Source organism: Ursus maritimus, unplaced genomic scaffold (assembly GCF_017311325.1).
Source record: "Ursus maritimus isolate PB19 unplaced genomic scaffold, ASM1731132v1 scaffold_19, whole genome shotgun sequence".
NCBI classification, from domain to species: Eukaryota; Metazoa; Chordata; class Mammalia; order Carnivora; family Ursidae; genus Ursus; species Ursus maritimus.
In genome coordinates, this window is record NW_024424341.1 from 23,247,723 (window position 1) to 23,268,776 (window position 21,054).

General features: G+C 38.7%; 1 protein-coding gene across 4 annotated transcripts in view; it reads left to right on the forward strand.

Moving 5' to 3' along the window:
• The window catches only part of NFATC3 (nuclear factor of activated T cells 3), a 121,552-nt gene that overhangs the window by 97,150 nt on the left and 3,348 nt on the right, over positions 1-21,054 (forward strand). Inside the window, exon 10 of one of the 4 annotated variants that reach the window (XM_040633490.1) lies at positions 14,327-14,430. The exons of 2 other annotated variants lie outside the window; for them this stretch is intronic. In XM_040633490.1, the coding sequence (XP_040489424.1) occupies positions 14,327-14,427 (101 nt within the window). In that variant the 3' untranslated portion in view covers positions 14,428-14,430. Of the gene's footprint in view, positions 1-3,845; positions 6,388-14,326; positions 14,431-21,054 lie in introns of those variants that run through there. One more of the 4 variants, XM_040633491.1, reaches the window with a different exon arrangement.

Genomic DNA, 21,054 nt, shown 5'->3' on the forward strand with positions numbered 1-21,054 from the left:
GTTGTTAGAACTCTGGGCTAAAGGGCATCTCTCAAGGATTTTTTTTCAATTCCTAAAGGAACATGTGTGCAGAACTTAATTGCATAGGGGTGCCTGGGTAGTGCAGTCATTAAGCGTCTGCCTGCGGCTCAGGGCGTGATCCTGGCATTCCGTGATCGAGTCCCGCATCGGGCTCCTCCGCTGGGAGCCTCCTTCTTCCTCTCCCACTCCCCCTGCTTGTGTTCCCTCTCTCGCTGTCTGTCTCTCTGTCACATAAATAAAATCCTAAAAAAAAAAAAAAGAATTTCATTGGATAAACACGTGTTTAGAACTGTATCTGATCTGTCACATTTGTATTGCGAGTACCTTGAGGGCTCTGATATTAATCACGTTCAGAGGGTCCTGGGATTGAGTCCCGCATCAGGCTCCTTGCTCAGCGGGGAGCCTCCTTCTCCCTCAGCCTGCCTCTCCCCCGCTTGTTCTGTTTCTCTCGATCTCCGACAAATAAATACATAAAATCTTTAAAAAGTAATAAAAATAGGGGCACCTGCATGTCTCATTTAAGTGGCTGCCTTCAGCTCAGGTCATGATTTGCCTTTGAAGGTAAAATTCTAGGTACTTATTCCTACAGTTTTGCAAAGTTTTAATATAAATTCATTAAGAAACAATAATGTCTCTCATAGGCCTGGAACTCCATAGTACTTGAATGTCCCCTTTCTGGTTAGCTTTAAAAGGAAGCCATAGGGGTGCCTGGGTGGCTCAGTTGGTTAAGTGTCTGCCTTCAGCTCAGGTTATGATCTCAGAGTCCTGGAATCCAGCCCCATGTTGGGCTCCCTGCTCAGCAGGGAGTCTGCTTCTCCCTCTTATTCTACTCCTCCCCACCCCTCATGCTCGCTCTCTCAAATAAATAAGTAAAATCTTTAAAAATAAAAATAAATAAAAAGAAGCCATAGAACATGCCAAAAGGATTAGAAGCACTTAAGGGGAACTTTGCAGTTAGCTTAAGCTCAGGTTTTATATTAACTTTTCTATATTGTGTTAAATATTAAGTACAAAGTAATTTCTACTCCACAACTAGAGGACACAATTTTTTTAAAATTTGTGTTACACTAGTTAAATATACTTACCACCTAATCCTAAGAACGTTTGCTAATCATATTCCTGTTTTAGAGTGCCTGAGTGGCTCAGTCAGTTACATGTCCAACTCTTGATTTCAGTTTAGGTAATAATCTCAGCGTCATGAGATCAAGCCTGTGTCGGGCGCTATACTGGGTATAGAGCCTGCTTAAGGTTCTCTCTCTCTCTCCCTCTCCCCATCCTGCACTCGAATTTGATCTCTCTCTCTGCCCTCTTAAAAGAATAATAATAATAAAAGTAAATTTAAAAATAAAAATAAATTAAAATCACATTAAAGATTTTTAAAGATTAAAGATAAAATATCCTTTTTATTTTGCAATTTTTTAAAAAGATTTTATTTATTTATTTGACAGAGATAGCCAGTGAGAGAGGGAACACAAGCAGAGGGAGTGGGAGAGGAAGAAGCATGCTCATAGCGGAGGAGGCTGATGTGGGGCTCTATCCCATAATGCCGGGATCACGCCCTGAGCCGAAGGCAGAAGCTTAACCGCTATGCCACCCAGGCGCCCCTATTTTGCAGTTTTTAAATAGATGTAGTTATTCAGTTATTACTTACTGTTATTTTTAGAAATGTGGATACTAACACCTTAATTTTTTATTATAAATTCAGTGACATTTAATAGAGAAGATATCAGTGTACCTCAGCTCATAAATTGAAAACTTACAGACCTAGAAATACCTCTGATACAACTCCCTCGTCTTATAGATGAAGGATCTGAGGTTTACAGAGCCTACGGTTTTGGTCCAGGGTGACACACACTTAATAGCATATAAAGACTAAAACCCAAGTCTCCTGGCTCCTAATTCAGTACTTTAGGTACTTTTCCAGTATCTGTAATCATGTTTCTCCTTGGTCTGTGAATGAGACTGTAGATGTAGAGCAGTCAGAATATTGAAAGAAACTTCCATTTTCTCTGTAGAGCCTCAGTTTGTGAGAGGGGCTGGGGCAATCTTAAGATTATAGATTCCCAGGGGTGCCTGGGTGGCTCGGTCGGTTAAGTGCCTGACTGTTGATTTCAGCTCAAGTCCTGATCTCAGGGTCGTGGGGTCAAACCCCATGTTGGGCTTCTCACTCAGTGGGGAGTCTGCTTCCCTTCTTCCCCTCCTCCCCTGCTGTCACTCTCTCTCAAAAAACAAAAAACAAAACAAAACAAAAAAACAAAACCTCAGTATAAAGAAGTTTGCTTTTTTATTTTTTACAATTTTATTTATTTATTTGTCAGAGAGAGAGAGCACAAGTGGGGGGAGAAGCAGGCTCCTTGCTGAGCAGGGATGTGGGACTCCATCCCAGGACCCGAGCCGAAAGCAGGCGCTTAACTGACTGAGCCACCCAGGCATCCCAGATTTTCAGTATAAAGGAGTTTTAAAGGCTCTCTAGTCCATCCTCCTCTTTCACACTGGAATTCATACTCTGGTATCCTTAATAATATATGCCTGTGTGTCTTCCTCTTCACCTTCTTTGGAACATCTCAGGGCCTTTTGAGTTCTAGCTGCCCGTATTTTACGTCGGCTCTGATGCCTCTGGACTCACGCAGAACAAATCTAATCCTTCTTGTAATAGCCCTTCACATTTGTGAAATCTTGATCTCTTTCCCAGTCTTAAAAACACTCCAGCAACTTCACCTGTCCCTCACCCTCACCACCCTCTTCTTGACCCTGGTGTTTTAGTTCCTTTTTGTAGTGTAGTGTATAGAAGGGAGCACACTATAGCCAGCTTGGAGTGGATTAGAACTGTTACCTTCCTTGTTCAGAAAGCTTTATTTTATCAGTATAGTCTGAGGTCAGGGGATTTTCTTAGCTCCCTCCTATTGTTGATTTAGTGAGTCATAAGTACTGCTAAATCACATCCTTTCTCTCCCTACTCCCTACCCCTTGGGGTTTTGCGTATGTTGTTTTTGGAACCCAACACTAAACTTTATAATTATCCTTGTTCAGTTTCATTGAGGTGATTTTAGCCCCTCATATTAACCTTCCAAGCTCTGAATAGTCTATTTCAACATTGTGTGGCTCCCTCCCCAAGGCGTATTCTTTAGGGAAATAACAACGGCAGACTACTGATTTTTATCAAGTGATGTTTTCTTTCAAGAAGTCCTCTTGGGGGGCACCTGGGTGGCTCAGTCGGTTAAGGGTCTGCCTTTGGCTCAGGGTCCTGGGATTGAGCCCCGCATGCGGCTCCCTGCTCAGCAGGGAGCCTGCTTCTCCCTCTGCCCCTCCGCCCCTCTTGTGCTCATGGTCTCTTGCTCTCTCTCTCTCTCTGTTAAAAAAAAAAAAAAAAAAAAAAGGAAGTCCTCTGGGAAGGCTGTAATATTACTTATTCATCCAATTAGGGCACTGTTCAAAATTCTTTTGCTACTTCTTTTTTTCTTTGCTACCTAGATGTACCACTGTCGCTGCTTGAAAAGTGTGCTCTCTACATCTATAAAATTATCAATGAGCTTTTACTTGTGTTACAATTTGTATTCCTAGGGCTGTAATTTTTCCTTAACATTCCTGTGCATTATAGTGTGTATGTCCCAGTCTTTGGACCAAACAATACACATTCAAACAGTACAGAAATATAGAAATTGTCACAGCTGTGTTTTAAGCATTTTAATTAGGATTATAGTATTGTTAAACTAGTCTGCATTTGACCTTTAAATACAGGCCCATTTAATTTGTGACTGAGCTGAATCCAGTTACAGCTTTCCATTAGAATCCCTCAATTCCCACTTGTCCTCTTTTGTTCACAGACTAACAGAGCTGCAGCTGCAGCCTTTCAGCAGAGAAGACGGTACATGTTAAATATAGCCTGACCTGCTGCTGCGGTGAAACCTGACACTGCCACTTGCAGGCTCTGTGCAGCACCATGCTGATCCTAAATGTAGGGCAATGACTAATTCGACTGTAAACAGGGACTCTAGACATGACCTCAGACGCTGCAGTTCTGCATATAAGTAACAAGCCGAAGTGCCTACTTTCAAGTAGCAAGGGAATGATAAAAGATGCAGGATGGGGAAAGTAGGAGGCTGGTGTGGAGGAGCAGAGGTAAATATTATTGTCAGTGTTTTATGCTACCGGTTGGATATTAGTTTCACTGGTGTTTATTATACTTAAATAAAACAAAATAAAGCCATGTATAGTCTGTGGTGAGAGTGGGTCACAAATGAGGTATTTAATGACTTTGGGGCAATGAAGTGGAGGGAGGCAGATAGTATTGAACTTTTTCCTTTAACTGGGAATTTGGGTAGCTCATGAATCCTCTTCTGGGAGGCATACATGTAATGTCCAGCATGAAACATATTTATGAGAATAACTCCAGAGACAGGAAAATTCCCATAAATAATGCCATGTAGGCTTTGGATAGTGGCTCATGCAGAACAGACCGTGATAGGGATTCAGGACCTTAGACATAGCGACTCTTGGGTATCTGATAAGAAAGTTTAATTTTCAGACCCAGTGAAGCAACTGTAAGCATTTGAGAGAATCTTTTACTTCTTACATCAGGTGTGTCTATGTATCTCTGCAGACACAAATTAATCATACTCCATTTGAATAAAAATTTTTCTTTGAATCAACTTGACACTGAAATTTACACATAAACCAAGAAAAACCCAAGGGAGGTTACCACTAAATAACTGGCATATATATCACAGCATACCAAAAGTCTTCAAAAGAAGTTCACTTTAAGAAGTATAGTTAAAAATAATTAATGAATTATGGTTACTATTCTTGATAATAAACATTTTTTGAGCTCTGTGCTAACCATTTTGCTAGTCTAGCAGTAGCTTATTAGTTCTTCCCAACAGTCTGGGGAAAGTGAATTATTATTTTATTTTTTAGAGATGTGGCTCAGAAAGCTTAACTACTTTGCCAGTGTTATATGGCCACAAACACTGGGACTGGCATTTGAATCCAAGTCGGCCTGAAATTTAGATTGTCTCATGTTTAGTGGTTTCTGAAATAGCTATAACTGATTACTTTATATAATCTCACCTCTGTAAACACAATAAACATAGTAACTTTTTTGTGTCTGCCATGCGTAAGGTACAAAGCCAGTGTCTAAAGATGTATTCGATTTTAAAAATTTGTATTTTGTTTTTGAGTGGAGATAGATTGTTTACAAAGACAAATTTTAAGTGAGAGATAAATAATTTTCATCTCACCAGTTCAGCTTTTATGGTTTGATGGTAATTGGTAATTGTCTGGCTTTGTGTGACAAGGTTGCCTCTAGCCATGGATCTTAGCTTTTGATAAAACGTAGATTGAATATACTCAATTCTTTTCTGTTTGAAGATGTCTGACTTTTTTGACATTACGTACCATTAGCCTGTCTATCTGGGCAGGAGGAAAAGTATCAAACTCTTTAGTTCTGGTGAAAGATAGGGTATGGTTGAGAGTGATGGGTACAGACATTCTAGCTTTACATATACAAGAATTGGAACAAATTAAGTCCCTTATCATATTGTGTATTTAAAAGCATCTGTAAATGGTTTTGTGTAGAATGGGTATTTTAAAATTTGATTGTATTTGTATTTCTAAAGATAAACACTGGTTTTTGGAAAAGTCATACATTCATATGTTAAAAATGCTAAAGGTATACAACACAGTACCTAGTGAAAATTCTTTCTCATAGGTACGTAATTGACCTCCGTACAGACAGGTGGAATTACCAGGTTCTTGGCTGTCATGTCAAGGGTATTTTATGCATTTATAAGCAATTGTGTACATTTTTCCTTATTTTTTCCTTATTTTTCCATATATATATATATGTGTGTGTGTGTATATGTATATATACACACACACACACACACACACACACTGTTAAGCAGTTTGCTTTTCCCATATATTCAGTCTTTTACAAGTACTTCCAGTCTTTTTCAGAACTGTAACATAAAAACTTAATTAGAAGATATTTTTAATAAAATATTCCATAAAATATTCTATAATATAGCTATTTAATAAGTGCAATAAATAATTTTTTACAAGTGTCATTTCCTATCTTTTTATAGACACCCATGTATGTATGTATGTATATATGATAAATGCCTGGAAGTGAGATTGCTGGACCACTGTTTTGGGAAAGATTGTCAGATATCTTTCATAAAGATTGTACCAATTTACACTGCCACTGTCATTGTGAGAGCATATCTATTTCTCTCATACCTTCACCAACACATTCTGCTGTCAGACATCTTATTTGCCAGTGGGATAAGTGGAAAATAGCTTCTCAGTATAATTTTAGTTTACATTTCACTTAGGAATAAGGTTGTGTACCTTTTTTTTTTTTTTAAAGATTTTATTTATTTATTAATTCGACAGAGAGAGAGACAGCCAGCGAGAGAGGGAATACAAGCAGGGGGAGTGTGAGAGGAAGAAGCAGGCTCATAGCGGAGGAGCCTGATGTGGGGCTCGATCCCATAACGCCGGGATCACGCCCTGAGCCGAAGGCAGACGCTTAACCGCTGTGCCACCCAGGCGCCCTGGTTGTGTACCTTTTTATGTGCTTAAGAGAAGATCTTTGTCATAAATCTATCATCTCTGTTGGTATTTACTTACTTTTCTATTAGATTATTGATCCTTTTCTTACTGATTTATAGAATATAGAAACCCTTTATGTGTTAAGTTCCTTAGCTCATTGAGCTGTGAGTTAACAAAATTCCCCCCAATGTAACATGAATTCTTTCCATGAAGAATTTTTTTTACATTTATGTAACTTTTTTTTTTTAAGATTTTATTTATTTATTTGATAAGGAGGCAGTGAGAGAGGGAACACAGGCACGGGGAGTGGGAGAGGGAGAAGCAGGCTTCCCGCTGAGCAGGGAGCCCGATGTGGGGCTCAGTCCCAGGACACTGGGATCATGACCTGAGCTGAAGGCAGATGCTTAACGACTGAGCCACCCAGGCGCCCCTGTAACTTATTTTTTTAAGATTTATTAATTTATTTTAGAGAGAGACAGCACGCACGTGAGCAGGGCAGGGAGGGGCAGAGGGAGTGGGAGGGAATCCCAGGCAGACTCCCCACTGAGCACAGAGCCCAGCATGGTCAGTCCCATCCTAAGATCACGACCTGAGCTGAAACCCAAGAGTTGGACGCCTAACCGACTGAGCTGTCCTGGTTCCCCTACATTTATATAACTTCTGAATCGTTTGTTTGTTTGTTTTTTAAGATTTTATTCATTTATTTGACAGAGAGACAGCCAGTGAGAGAAGGAACACAAGCAGGGGGAGTGGGAGAGGAAGAAGCAGGCTCCCAGCAGAGGAGCCTGATGCGGGGCTTGATCCCAAGACCCCGGGATCACGCCCCAAGCCAAAGGCAGACGCCCAACGACTGAGCCACCCAGGCGCCCCTCTGAATCATTTGTTTTGTCTCCCATAGCTTCTATGATTTTTTAAATCTTTAATTGATCAGGAATTTATTTTGGTGGAATGTATGAGGAATTGATCCACTATTACTTTTTTCAGGTGGCTACCCCATTGTGCAAATATTATTTATTAAATAATTGTGTTCCATTTGATTTAAAATGCCAAGTTTATCTTATACTTAACTTCCCTGTATATTTAGATCTCTCTCTGGACTTTCTCACAATGGGAAATTTTTTTTAAATCGTTAATCTTCCATTAGAATTTTAGTAGTGTGAGTGAAACAACACATAATCTTGTTGGCAGCTTCTTTATAATGGGATCAGTGATTTTTACAGTGTAACACCGATTTATATAATACGAATTGTTGCATACATAAAGTTTATAAGTTGATTACATTAACTTAACTGTTGTTTGCCCACATTATGAATTAAACTGTATTCATTTGTTTATTCAAACAGCATTTATCAAATGCCTATTATATACTAAGTACTGTTATTAAAGGCCCTCAGTGAATAAAACAGATCTTTACCATCACAGAGCTTGCATTCTAGTGGGAAGAGACAGTCAAAACACAATAGACAGAATAATTAAGTAAATTATAAAATATGTTGGGAGTGCTATGAAAACGGAAAAAGAACAAGGAAGGTAAAGAATATTTGGAGTGTTGTGAAGGGTAAAGTGGGGAGCAAATTGCAGTTTTGAGTAGAGCAATCAGAGCAATCTAAAAGTAAGCCTTACTGATTGAGGAAACATTTGATGAAAAACTTGAAGATGAGGAAATTACCAGTGTGAATACCTGTGGGAAGAGTATTCCAGGAAAAAGTGACAGCCAGAGTAAAGACCCTAAAGTGGAAGCATGCTTGGTTTTATTAAAGAGGAACAGCAGTGAGGCCAGTGTGGCTGGAACAAGAGGGATTTAGGGGGAAGGTAGTACGGGATGGAGTCAAGGAGGCCACAGGGAACCATGACACGTAGGGCAACAGTTCTCAAACCTTTTGGTTTCAACACTCCTTTATAAACTGAAGAGTTACTGGGGATTACCAAGAACTTTTATTTATGTGGCTTATATCTATCAGTATTTATTGTATTAAAGCTAAAACTGAGAGCTTTTAAAAACAGGAATACACAGGCACACATTCCATTACAGCAATGAAGTCATCACATACCACGTAGCTCCACTGGAAAACTGCACTGTAGATTCATGAGAAAACGATAGTGACAAAGGCAAAAAACATTTTAGGATTATTGTTGACAATTGCAGACACCCTTAAAAGTTGTCTGGAAAAAATCCTCATGTCCCTGATCATACTTCAAGAACTTCTGTGTAGAGTCCTATAGCCCTTGTAAGGTTTTGATCAGATGACTCATGATCTGGTTCAGGTTTTAGCTGGGCTGCTCTGGCTCCTAGTTAGAAAAAGGACTGTAGGGAAGCAAGGGCAGAAACAGGGAGACCAGGTAGGATGCTATTGTAGTAATCCAGGCCAGAAATGATTTAGACTAGGTGGTAGCAGTATAGGAGCTTTGAAATGGTCTGATTTTGGAGTATTTTAAAGGTAGAGCCAATGGCATTAACTGACAGATTCCATGTAAGGTGTGAGAGAAAGAAGTTAAAATTGGCACCAATGTTTTTTTGGTTTCTTTCCTGAGAAACTTGAAAGATGGAGTTGCCATCAGCTAAGATGGGGAAGGCTGTGGGTGGAGTAGGTTTTGGAGAAAGTTGAGGTGTTCAGTTTCGGATGTGTTGCATTTAAGACAGTTGTTGAGCATTTAAGTGGAGATATCAAGTTGTCATTTGGATGAATGAGTCTAGAGTTTGAAAGTGAGTTATAGACTGAAGATATAAATTTGAGAGTTGTTGGCATGCAAGTGCTACTTAAAGCCATGACAGGGGCCCCTGGGTGGCTCAGTCGGTGAAGCATCTGCCTTTGGCTCAGGTCATGATCCCAGGGTCCTGGGATCGAGCCCCACATTGGGCTCCCTGGGCTCCCTGCTCAGCGGGGAGTCTGCTGCTCCCTCTGCCTCTGCCACTACCCCCTGCTTGTGCTCCCTCTCTCTCTCTCTCTCTGTTAAATAAATAAATAAAAAGATTTTATTTATTTATTTAGAGAGAGAGTGTGTGTGTGAGCAGGGGGAGAGGGGGCAGAGGGGGAGAATCTTTCAAGCAGACTCCCCACTGATTGAGGAGCCCAACGTTGGGCTCAGTCCCATAACCTGTGAGATCGTGACCTGAGGTGAAACCAAGAGAGTCAGATGCTCAACCACCCAGGTGCCCCTGTAAATAAAATCTTAAAAAATAAAAAACCCAGTGCATGAGGGTTCTAATTTCTCTACTTCCTTATTATTCTCCATTTTAAACACTTGTTATTTTCCATTTTAAAATAATAATAGCCATACAGAATGGATATGAGGTGGTATCTCATTGTGGCTTTGATTTACATTTCCCTAATAACTAATGACGTTGGGTGCCTTTTCATGAGCTTATTGATCATTTCTATTTCTTTTGAAAAATGTCTAGTCAAATCTTCAGCCATTTTTTCATTGTTTTTGTTGAGTTGTAGTTCTTTTATATACTTTGGAAATTAATCTCTTATCAGATATAAATATTTCTCCCATTCTTTGTGCTCTCTTCACTCTCTTGATAGTGTCCTTTGATGTTTTTAATTTTATTTATGTTTTCCTTTATTACTTGTGCTTTTAGTGTTACATTTAAATCATCACCTAATCCAAGGTCATGAAGATTTGCCCTGTGTTTTCTTCTTCTAAGAGTTACAGGGACTCTGGGTGGCTCAATCAGTTAAGTGTCTGCCTTCGGCTTAGGTCATGATCCCAGGGTCCTGGGATCAAGTCCCACATCAGGCTCCTTGCTTCGCGGGGAGCCTGCTTCTCCCTCTAACCCCTCTCCTTGCTTGTGCTCTCTCTCTCTTGCTCTCTTTCTGTGACAAATAAATAAAAATTTTTTAAAAAGAGTTTTATTATTTTAGCTCTTTTGGATGTGCCTGGGTGGCTCAGTTGGTTAAGCGTCTGCTTTTGGCTCAGGTCATGATCCCAGGGTTCTGGGATCGAGTCCCACATCGGGCTCTCTGCTCAGCAGGAAGCCTGCTTCTCCTCTCCCTCAGCCTGCCTCTCTGCCTACTTGTGCTTGCTCACTCTCTATCAAAAAAATAAATAAAATCTTTTAAAAACATTTTTAGCTCTTTTGTTTAAGTCTGATCAATTTTTTTATTATGTTAGTCACCATACAGTACATCATTAGTAGTCTGATCCATTTTGAGTTAACTTTGTATAAGGTGTGAAGTTGGAGTCCAGCTTCCATTCTTTTGCATGTGAATATCCAGTGTTCCCTGTACTGTTTATTAAAAAGACTCCCTTTTCCCCATTTAATGGTCTTAGAACCCTTGTTTGAAAGTGAATTGACCATATATTGTGAGGGTTTGTTTCTGGGCTCTCTGTTCTGTTCCTTTGGTCTGTGTGCCAGTATCACACTGTTTTGGTTACCATAGCTTTGTACTAAGTTTTGAAATTGGTTAATGTGACTCTTCTATCTTTGTTTTTGCTTTCAAAACTGTTTTGGCTCTTCATGGTTCTTTGAGATTCCATATGAATTTCAGGATTGTTTTTTCTATTTCAGTAAAAATGCTGTTGGGATTTTGTTAGGAACTGCCTTGAACCTTTCCATTGCTTTGGATAGTATTATCATCTTAATAATATTAAGTCTCCCAATCCAGGAACATGGGATGTTTCCGTTTGTTTAGAAACCTTAATTTCTTTCTACAGTGTTTAGTTTTTAGTGTACAAATCTTATGCTTCATTGGCTAATTCCTAAATATTTTATTCTTCTTGATGATATTGTTAATCGTGTTGATTTTTAAAGTTCCTTCTTGGGTTGTTCATTGAAAGTATTTAGAATACAACTGGGGCACCTGGGTGGTGCATTCAGTTAGGCGTCAGACTCTTGGTTTCAGCTCAGTTGGTGATCTCAGGGTTGTGGGATCGAGCCCCCTGTCAGGTTTCATGCTCAGCACAGAGTCTGCGTGGGACTCTCTCTCCCTCTGCCCCTCCTCCTTATTCTCTCTCTCAAATAAATAAATAAATCCTTTTTTAAAACAAAGAACATAACTGAATTCTGTGTGTTGATTCTTTTTTTAAAAGATTTTGTTTGAAAGAGAGAGAGAGCACGAGCTGGGGGGGAGGAACAGAGAGAGAGGGACAAGCATCCTCCACACTGAGCACCATCCCATGACCCTGAGATTACAACCTGAGCAGAAACCAAGAGTAAGATGCTCAACCAGCCCAGCCACCTCGGCACCCCTGTGTGTTAATCTTACAACTGCTGACTTAATTTATGAGGGCTAACATTTTTTGTGTGTCAGTTCTTTCAAGCTTTCTATGTATAAGATCATTTATGAACAGAGATAATTTTACCTCTTCTTTTACAATTTGGATGCCTTTTATCTCTTTAGCCTAATTGCTCTAGCTAGAAATTCCAGAACCATGTTGAATTGAAGTGGCAAGAGTGGACATCCTTGTCATGTTCTTGATCTTAGAGGGAAAGCTTTCAGTATTTCACCATTGAGTATGACGTGGGTTTTTCATAAATGGCCTTTATCATGTTAAGGAAATTTCCTTCTATTCCTAGTTTAACGGGTGTTTATGAAAGTGAATTGAATTTTGTCACATGGCTTCTTCTGCATCAATTGAGATAATTGGGTAGTGTTTTATTCTTCATTCTAATGTGTAGTAAATTACATTCATTGCTTTTCATATGCTGAGCCATCTTTGCATTCTGGGAATAAATCTCCCTTGACCATGATACATAGTACTTTTAGTATACTGCAGAATTCAGTTTGCTAGTATTTGTTGAGGATTTTTGCATCTGTATTCACAGGGGATGTTGTGTAGTTTTCTTTTCTTACAGTGTTTTTGTCTGGCTTTGGTATCAGTAATGCTGGCCTTAGAATGAGTTAAGAAATATTCCCTCCTCTTTAATCTTTCTGGAAGAGTTCAGGAAAAGATTGGTATTGGGGCGCTTAGGTGGCTCAGTCCATTAAGCTTCTGACTCCTGATCTCAACTCAGGTCTGGATCTCAGGGTTGTCATAGGCCCTGCATGGGGCTCCTACGGGAGTCAGCTTCAAATTCTCTCTCTCCCTGTGCCCCTCCTCCACTTCACACATACACACACTCTCTCTCTCTCAAATAAATAAATCTTAAAGGAAGAAAGAAAGGATTGGTGTTAATTCTTCAAGTGTTTTGTCACAATTTTTGTGATAGGAATAAATGAATCAGGTATTTTTTGAAGCCGTCAACAGTGTTTCAAGGAGCTAGAAAGATGTCTTGAGGACTGCACATTTCCATAAGCACAATATGAAATTACCATTGCATAAATCAACTCATAAAAGTCACTAGGGTCTGCTGGCCTCTTAGCTTTGTTCCTGGGCTTGCTTGCTTCTTATTTATGTGCTGATGTATCTAGAATCACATGGTCTATACCCTCATGTCTGGTTTGAAGGATTCTGTTATGAAGATTGGGCATCCTCAGAAAAGAGACTTGACTATGTATATTCAGTCTCTAAAATACTTCACATACACTGTAATCCTTAAATCCTCTTTGAGAACTTGGTGAGTGATCTCGAATTTAGAAATAAAGAAGCTTAAGGCAGAAAAATTTTGCCTGTGAGCACAAAGGATTTCTGGCTTTTGTGTTTTATTTTGTTTTGACCCCTTAATTGAGGCTGCGTTTTGCACAGATTGGCTCCTCCTTTGTTTTACCTCCTTTATCAGCCTAAGACAAGGGCATTAATTATTGTTCACAGAGACTATATACAGATTCTTCTCTGCTTAGATAAAACAAGCATTCTTCTAGAATCTAAAAGGTTAGGTCCTTTTGTTTGAGATTGAATAAGCAACGGCCAAAAATAATTCCTTATAGGCCAAGGGAGGAGGCTCTGCATCGTAGTTTGGGCTCTCTAACTAGGTGTCTGAGTGTGTCAGCATTATCACAAAACTGACCAATGGTGACTCTTGAATATAGTGACTTTCAAACATTTTTGAAAGCTTTTTACAATAAGTTTTATAGCATGACCTAGTACATAACAAAAATATGTATACAACTAACATGAAGGTCTCAGAGGCCAATTCTTAATCTTTATTAAAGAAAATGCGGCCTGCTATCTTATGTTGTTCTGTTTCTTTTTAAAAAGATGCTGTTCTCAGCTTGCTGAATTGATGTCATAACCTGCTAATAATTGTGGGCTTTGATTTTAAAAATATTCCTCCATGACCCTCAAATTTATCTGTGCATATAGTTTTCTGGGCTCCTACCCTTTAGGCCATTTTGATTCTGTGGTTTGAAGTAAAACCCAGGAGTTTCTATTTTTAAAAGTGCCCAGATAATTTTGATATAGCCATAGACAAGTTTTGGGGAACTACTGATAGATCCAATCGAATAAAAACTATTCTGTTTAAAACTAAATCTGTCACATAAAATTGCTGACACCAGGAAGCCTGGCTGGCTCAGTTGGTAGAGCATGTGACTCTTGATCTCGGGGTCATGAGTTCAAGCCCCACATTGGGGGTAGAGTTTATTTTTAAAATATAAGTAAATAAAATAAAATTGCTGAAACCATCATTGTGACTTTTAAAATTATTGCCCTTTTAATTTTAGGAAATAAATTAACCATTACCTAAACTCTCTGGACTCCAGTATTCTTATTATTTAATAAAATGTGGGGAGCCATTTTATGTAGTGACTGACAGATAAAGGATGGTTAAATTCCTCTTGATTATAGAAAAAACAGGCTGGGCATGTAGTAGATTAAGTTACTCTCTGGTTTGTTCCATTCAGTAGTGATGTTGTCTTCTTTGACACAGACCAGTTTATGTCTGACTTGGAACACCAGCCATCAGGTTCAGCAGAGAAATGGCCTAACCACAGTGAGCTCTCATGTCCAGCTCCTTTCTGGAGAATCTAGAGGGTGAGTGTTGATTGAAATGTGTCATTGTTTTTATACCCAAGTGCGGTATTTGCATGCAGTGGCTGGATTTGCATGTGCTACAGAGGATGGGGTACACACGGGCAATCTTCTTGGTAGGTCCACTCAGTATCTTTGGAGCTACACTTTGACTACTAGACTCTGCTTTTTAAATCCAACCACATTCAGGTTCTTACACTAGTGCTTATAAATTTAATCTGGGTTTGAATAGAAGGCAAGTGTTTAACTGAATTTATTAAATCAAAACAGAGAAGCCCGTCTATAAGAATTCTATGGCTTGGGGGAAAAAAAATAAAAGGATTCTATGGGTTGGGTGCTGAGTAAACCTGGTTACCAATCAGGTTGATAAGCCTACTGATTTCTGGTCATGTACTCTAAGTTTTGATGTGAGGCAGTATGAAACGGAAATTAGCAGGAAATTTTACCTATTTGTCACAGGCAACCTGGATCATTTACCCTTGAGTCTGCCTTGTGGGCCCATGTTTGCATTCCTGATAGTTCTTCTGGGATTTCATTTGCAAAGAATCCATAAAAATAAAGTCTGTGTGAGGGAGGGGCTGGGCCTCAGCCCTCTCTACCTCAGCAACCCACCGGGAACATAGCTCTCCCTCACTGTCACACAGTTTCTTTCTTCAAAGACTCTGAAAGCCACTTGAGAACATACGTGATTATAAATATACAAATTATATATTGTAAATATACAAATTGTATTGTATATTATGTATGTAAATTATAAATATACAAATTGTAATTCTCAAAATGCCATTTGAATGAAATTTTAATGAATTTAGATCTGGAAGGGGACTACCCAAATCTTTATATTTAGGATACTGAAGCCTCATCAGATGAGGCACCAAAACACTGGCTTCTCCCGGAAGCTGAGCCTACCCTGGTCTCACATCATTCTTGTCTCTAGTCATGAGAGGAATAAAAATGGCAACTAAATTCCTGTAACTCTCTAAGGAGAGTTATAACCCGAAGGGTTTTTTTTTTAATTGAAATGTAATTGACATACAATATCCTATTAAGTTTCAGATGTGCATCACAGTAATTTGATATTTTTATATATTACAAAATGATGCCCATGATAAGGCTAGTTACCATCTGTCACCATATAAAGTTATTATGATATCATTGACTATATTTCCTCTGCTTACATTACAACCCCATGACTTATCTATTTTTATAGCTGGAAATTTGTATCTCTTGATCCCCTTCACCTATTTTGACCACTCCCCTCAGCCTTCCTCCCTATAACCAGAAAGATTTAAATGAATTTCCTCATATTGTGGTTGAGAAGATCCATTGAAGAAAGATCAAGTAAATCACCCTAGTTATATCACAGCTGAACCAAAATTAAAGTTTTATCTCTTCTAGAGTTTACCCCATTGCTCTTCCTGTGTGTGAAGCAACAAGTAAGTTGGTCACTAGTGATCTTGGTAAGAAGTGTTTCTTTGGAATGAAGCAATCAGTGTATGACTAAGGAGTGAACAGGAGGTGAGAATAGAAACATGAAATAGCAGGCAGTGTATATAACTCCTTTAAGATGTTAAACAATAAAAGAAAAAATTAGGTATAGAGGGCTATGTAAGTTCTAGGATTTTTTTTGTTTGCTTGCTTGTTTAAGGTAGAGAGCTTTACCGTACCTAGTAACGATAAGAAAGATCCAGGAGGGAAGGTGGTGGGTAGATTGACTGAAGAGCTGGAAGGGTGCAGAAAATTTTTGGAGCAAGTCTTGAAGAGGCAAATATATAGGATCCATAGCACAGGTGCTGGAATGAGTTATGTGGATTTATGGTTCTGGAGCTCAGGTTGGGTCCCTGGAGGGCATAGATTTAGGAGTCAACAGTATATAGAAATGGACAAGATTATCCAGAGAAAATGTACAATATGCAAAAAAAAAAAAAAATAGGGAGAAGGATGGAATCTTCCTATAATCTTAAAATTCTTCTGAATCCAACATCTTAAAACAAAAAGAAGTGGGTTTTGGTTTTTATTTTTTCACATTTCAGTTTTTGTTGATATAAAAGGATACATGCTGATACTTGAATACACTTTTAGGTACCTGTGTACTGTTTACTCAGCTGGAGATTTAATGTTTGTCTTTGAGGAATGTTTTGAGTTACAACCTGTTCTAGAGGAAAGACCTCTATGACACTGAGTATAGTATCACACACAAGAGATTTCTTAAAAAGAAAGAACCCTTAATAATAAGACTGATTCCCCTGTCAGGTGTGGTTTAAAAAAAAAAAACAAAAAGTGTCATAATTTTCCTTTACTAGTAGTAAAGCTACTGTTGAAAAGTGAAAGATACCGTCTAATCTTTGTGCATGTATTTTCACTTTGTCCTGTGGTTGAAAGCTGTCTAATGTTTAGGGTGAAATTTAAAATGACTTGGCTAAAAACTTGATAGAGCTCAAGCTGGTTATCTTGGTTCTTGCTTAAAATACTTAAGTATTCTTTCTGTTGTTACCTTTATGGTGATGAGTTTTATTTTTGTTAATAAATAAATAATAGTCTCTCTAATGGAGATTCCAAAGTACAATGGCTTAACCACTTTGGAAGTTTCTCTAACACTTCATGGTAATTCAGAGATCAGGATTCCTTTTATTTCATTGTTCCTCTGTTTCCTTAGGTATTATCAAAGCAGTTACCACTTTGACTTGAGTCTTAGCCCAAAGCAAGAGGTATGGGGGAAGGAAGGGAAGAAGTTATTGAGCCTGGGATAAGGAGGATGAACACATCACTTTTGTTCACATTTCATTGGAAGAAAACAAATTATATGGCCATACCTACCTACAAAGGGGAAGATGGGAAATGTAGTTTATAGCTAAGTGGCCCCATGAGTAGTTAAATTCACTTAAGAATGAATTAGAACAGTTAACAATCTACCATAGATACTTTCTAAATGTTCAGGAACTTTTTTTTGTCTTTAGTTTGAGAAGGTATGTTAATCAGATTTTGATAAATGCAAATTAATTGTTCACCTCATGACACAAATAGGTGAATTCAGTTATTTAATGTGTGTAGTTTAGTTGGTGTTCTTACAACTTACTAAAACCGAAAAGTACATCTTAGCAAAACTGTGTTATAGAATAATAAACTGTAAATACTAGATTTCTCATCCATTTAAACTCATTCCTATACTTCCAAATTTCTCTTATTTTTTCATTTCAAGTGGAATTCAGAAAATAATTGGAGCCTTTGTTTTATAAAAAATAGTGTCTCCATAAAATTGTTCACCAGAGAATGGATTATACCTTTAAACTTCGGGTACAAAAGGTGAAATCCAAACCTGGATGAATGTTCATTTCAGCTTCAAAATGAAATAACATATATAAATAGAGTCCAATTATACCCAGAAATCCTTTCCAGAAATGCTCAAGATGCTCAGATGCTAGTTAGAAAGGCCCTTTGGGCTTTTGTGTATAAGACTGTCTGCTCCAGGGGCAGTGTCCTGGGTTGCTCTGCCCCAGTCCACCTGGTGGTGAGATTTCATACCATACCATGCTTGTCAGCTCTAGCTCTGAAACCTTTAGCATTGGAAATAGCCCTAAATAGGAGACCTTTTGTTACTCAAACACCTCATTCTTGTGTATAGGAATAGCATTCCAGTGGACTGTTAAGTTGGATAGCAATTTTTGGATTAAGAAACTTGTTCTTACAGCAAATACTGCTGATGGCTCTGACTACTTCTGTTGTGGTATCACAGGTGATCCATGTGTTGGGGAAGCAGGAGTTGATGGCAGCTGTCACAAGTGGGCCAAACGCCGTGACCTACATAACCTGTTAGCATAGGTGTTGAGGGCTGTTGACTCTTCTCCTAGGCTTTTAATTCACTTTACTCTTTAAAGGAGGGAAATGATAACATTGCATAATAGGGGCATAAACTCTTTCTGCTCTTAAATTGATGAAAAAAAAAATAAAGCCACCTCACATATTTCCTGGACTAGGGTTTAAATAAATGAATAAATTCATGCATATATATTCAAAAGAAAGTAGAAAATGAAATTGCAAGCAGTATTTTTAAGAAATAATGTCAAATCACTAAGTTTTTTTAATCACTAAGTTGTACATCTGAAACTAATATAAATATGTGTCAGCTATACTCAAAAAAAAGAGAAATAATTGGGGCACGTGGGTGGCTCCGTCAGTTAAGCATCTGCCTTTGGCTCAGGTCATGATCCGAGGATCCCGGGGAATGAGTCCTACATCGGGCTCCTTGCTCAGCAGGGAGCCACTTCTCCCTCTGCCTGCCACTCCCCCTGCTTGTGCGCTCTCTCTGTCAAATAAATAAAATATTTTTTTAAAAGAAATAACTTACTGTGTTTATCAATATTGCTAATAATATACATCATAGACTTGTTTGCCAGTAATAATTTTGACTTGCTTTAGTTGACACTGAAATTTTGGCTGGTTGCAACAGAAAGCTATTGCAGGAATCCAGAGGTTGGAGCCTGAGCCCTGAGCCCCCAGCCTCAGGGAGAAGTGAGAGGCAGAGAAGAGCCGCGGACACTGTGCCATACTGCTCTCAAATCATTGCTAAAGGGCAGCAAAAGGACCACTTTGTTGTAGTTCTGACTCGTTGTCCTAAAATTCATATTCAGTATTCACTTGTAGCAATTATTTGAGCATAATTTTAGTTTTTCCAAGTTCCCAAATTATATTAAAGTATTCAGTTGGCCAGTGATTGTATTCAGCACACAGTATGTACCAAGCACTAAGGGTTCAGTGAAGAACAAGATAGGTAATAAGGTCCCTGCCCTACTGGAACTTATATCTACTGATTATTATGTATTAATATTCTGTATTAAAGTATACTTGAGTACAGTCAGCTTGAGTGCCTCTTTGTGGAAAATCTTCCTGGCTTTATCATAGTCTTAAAATCCCAAACAGTCAAGAACCTTCCAGGTTGCTTCAGCTAAGTGAGGTTAGGCACCACAGGCAAAAGAACAGAACTTTGATAAGGGAGAGCAGAAACAAAATAGCTTTAATCAGGCTTTTGCTATAAACAGCATTACCTGACTACCTCAGAAAATGATGTGTTTACTTTGTCGTCAGAGTACTTGGTGGGGATGCCTGGGTGGCCCAGTCAGTTAAGCGTCTGCCTTCAGCTCAGGTCATGATCCCAGGGTCCTGGGATTGAGTCCCACATCGGGCTCCTTCTTCAGCAGGTAGCCTGCTTCTCCCTCTGCCTGCCACTTCCCCTGCTTGTGCTTTCTCTCTCTCTCTGTCAAATAAATAAATCTTTTAAAAAAAAAGTGTACTTGGTAAGTGGGTGGATAGTGCTGGATATCATACCCTCATCCTCAAGAAAATGTAAGCATTGACTTCCTCATAAAGACACAGGAAAACAATACATCATGTGTTTTTTTACGATGATAGAACACCATTTCTAATCACCTTGTAGATTTAAAACTTGATCAGTGAGGTAATTTAAGAAGGTGTGTTGCATGGCAGCTTGGAACATCTCTGAAGTTACCATCCTTGGAAGGGATAAGCGTTGGGAAAAGATGATTGCCAGCTGATACTCGCTTCTATATTTGGCTTGTTGCCACTGCTGGGAGACCTGTCTAAAATAGACACTGTCAAAATAAAAATCAGATGTCATGCATTAGTCTTAATAACATTGTCTGGTCCCTTTCCTACGCCTCTACCTAGTGAACTTTCAGTATATTAGTTCCCAGTAGTTTCCAAGTAATTGTATTGAATTAGGATCCGTTTATTCAGTCATCAGAAATTGGTATTTCCTCATTAGTAACGTCCTTGCCCTTCAGGAGCTCACAAGCTACTTGAGAGACAGATAATGATGCCCCCTATCAGTAATTCAATGTGGTGAGTTATGTGAAGAGACCACGTGCAGAGATCATGGGCCATCCTTGTGCTCTGTCTTACGAGTCTAGCCTATAGACCTACACATGGAGTCCACACTGAAAACACTGTTCCTTGCTTGTAATTGGCTTGGAATGACAGGTGCCAACGGCTGCCTTTTCTGTTTTTGTCCCTTTTATATTCTCTCTTTCCTGTCTTACTCTCAACCATACTCCCTTTCCGTCCCCATGCATCTTAAAATGTTGTGAAGATTGAAGATACAAATTTCAGTTGTAAACTCTCATAGATGCTCAATAAATTTTTGTGAAGTGAATCTTAGTTCCCTTCTTACAGCCATAAGAATTTGAAGAATTTTTTTAATTACCTATAGACAGAGTAGATGTTAATACTTGAAGATTTTTTAAGCGATTGTTAGTGTCTCCTTTGCTCTATGATCACATCATATTCTAAGTGTAAAATTTTTTTGTCTTGGCCTATTTTCATTTATAACAGCTGGTCTGAAATGTAATTCATTACTATAAAACTCACCCTTGAAAATATACCATTCAGTGGTTTTAGTATATTCACAGAATTGTGCAACTGTCACAACGATCTAATTTTAGGTAATTTTCATTACTCCAAAAAGAAAAAAAAAGAAACCCCATACCCATTAGCAGTCACTCCTATTCCTTCCTCACCATAACTCCTGGTAACCACCTATCTATTTGCTGTCTGTTCTGGCCATTTTATACAAATGGAATCAAACAATGTATGATCTTTTGTGTCTGGTTTCTT